At 35.0% G+C, this 2,308-nt stretch overlaps 1 protein-coding gene across 1 annotated transcript; it reads right to left on the bottom strand.

The window, feature by feature from the left end:
• Window positions 1–364: 364 nt before the first annotated feature.
• On the bottom strand, window positions 365–1,252 carry LOC110564128 (taste receptor type 2 member 120-like). The gene has a single exon (XM_021661428.1). It carries the CDS (start codon window positions 1,250–1,252, stop codon window positions 365–367), a length of 888 nt encoding a protein of 295 aa, XP_021517103.1.
• Between the last annotated feature and the right edge of the window lie 1,056 nt (window positions 1,253–2,308).

Here is a 2,308-nt window from a genome sequence, read left to right as displayed (position 1 = left end):
GACTCTTAACTGAAATAGAAGATAACAGAGGACAGGTAGGTCAAAAATACATTATTCATAGTTATGAAAAAAATTTACTATACTCTTTATAATGAGGTCGCCCGAAAGAAAGCAGTGATTGTGGGAATGCCATTTTCAATCTCTTTTATCTTTATGCTCTCACCAAAATGCATCCATATATCATTTTATTTAACAGTTTGGAAAGGAGATTTTCCTAAAGATGGTTTTAGATATCCCTTAATAATATATATTCTGAAAATAATAGTGGAGAAAAAAAACATCAATGTTTTCATCACTTCTATTGAGCTAGAAGCTACCCTGTCTGTGTTGCTTATCTAAAGACCTGAGGCTTCCAGTTTTTTAGTCAGCATCTCGTCTGCCTCAGAAACAACTGAAGGGCTTGTTTCAACTTCTGGTTCCCCCAAATCAGGATACAAGAATGACCTGCTGGGTAAAAGGTACCAATTACAATGCAAAGTAAGAAGATTTGTTCATTAAGCAAACTCCAACCTGATACAATTACACAGACAGAGTATGTGGCAAATAACAAGAGAAAGGAGACCACGGTTTGCAAGGCCTTTATGTGGACCATGGTGCTGGGATCTTGACATCCTTTTCCATGGAATTTCATATTCCTGAGATGTTTGCCTAGGGAGTAGATTAAGAGCAAAACACAAGTCAGCGATATAGAAAATGGAGTTATGTTTATCAGACTGAAGAGAGGTATATTTGCAAAGCTTGAGATATGCTTTAGTTTGCTCTTTAAAGTCATATTTTCTTCATGAACACTCATCCAAGTAGTCTTGTTGATGTCCACCACTCCAAGATCTGCAATCAGGAACAGAAAACTCCCCAAAAATATTACAAGAAGAACATTCTCGATTCTTCTTTTTAAGTGAAGAAATAGAAGGTTGGAAAAGTTGGCTATCTTAAACAAATAAAAAATGCTGAGAATGGTCCCAAGCCAATTGCTAAAATGGTTGCTTACAACCCAGGTAATTCTACCCAAAAGTCTTATCTGTGCACTGTAGGTATGTGCAATAAACACAGTTGAATACCAATTCAGTACTGTTGCCCACAACAAAGCAATTCTGAAGATGGCAAGAGCAGTTATAATTCTATCAGCTGAGGAGATCTTTCTTCTCTTGATAGAGTCGATGGAGTTCACGAGAAGTATGAAGACATTGGCACAGTTTCCTAAGAGAAATTCTGTCAAAATTATGATGGTGACAATCCATTCTAGGAAATCCATTTTATCTGAACAAACAAAAAAGAAAAAAAGCAGGCCCAACTTCACTGATTATGATTCTTTTATATAGAGATGTAATAATGTTTGTTCTTAACTGAATGTATACTAGACTTCTTGCTTCTTTTTAATTCAGTGTCCAGAAGTACAGTAGTGTGATGTGATAATGGATGAAGTCCATCTCATGTTTATGGAAATTTCTATTACCATAATGTCTCCAATTACATACTTTTGTTTCTCTAACATAGACTAGTATATTTCAGTGCTGCTCTTGAAAGAAAGCTGCATTCCCTGTTTGCTAGCAGGCAAATAAAGACAAATTCTATTCCAATTTAAAAAATCTGTTCCTCCTTTAATCATGCATTATTTATGATAGTCAGCTTTGTTTGCTAGTAAAAGTTTAGAATTCAATACATAGTACATGTAGGGGGGAGCAATTATTATATGAAACTTGGCTCATCTAGAATTACCGCACACTATGGTCTCAAATATTTTAATATAAGATTCATGTATAAAGAGTTTCAGATTTCCACCTCAAAAGATCCAAGATTTTGTGAGTAGCATCAAAAGGACAAAATTCCTTGAAAACTGTCCTGTGATAAGTAATACCTGTTTGTAGCTTGACTCTTGTATCTTGTAAGAGAGGGGGAGGGAAGAAGAGCGGGTCCAGGAGGAGCTGAGGAAGGAGGCTACAGCCAGGATACTAAGTGAATAAATTGTAAAAAATAATAATGATAAAGAAAAATAAATAAAATAACTCCTATGTGAAGCTTCACAAATGCTACTCTTAAGTTCACTTAGCTTTCAAATATTAATTATTTGGTTAAAATTATTGGAAACTTTGTACCATTTCTTAGACAATTAAAGACTTTGTTTTCAATCTGTAGCCATCTAAGTAATGAAAATCAAAACTACACTGAGATTCTATCTCATCCCAATCAAAAAGTCTGTAATCAAGAAAAAATGCAGGAACCTACAAAGCAAGAACATAATTCACACTGTGATCTCAGAACTGGGAAAGTGGAGGGGAGAGCAGGGAAAGTGTGAGAACAAACTTTTAGA

Source organism: Meriones unguiculatus, chromosome 5, assembly GCF_030254825.1.
Source record: "Meriones unguiculatus strain TT.TT164.6M chromosome 5, Bangor_MerUng_6.1, whole genome shotgun sequence".
Taxonomy (NCBI): Eukaryota; Metazoa; Chordata; class Mammalia; order Rodentia; family Muridae; genus Meriones; species Meriones unguiculatus.
This window is presented reverse-complemented; position numbering and strand designations above follow the sequence as displayed.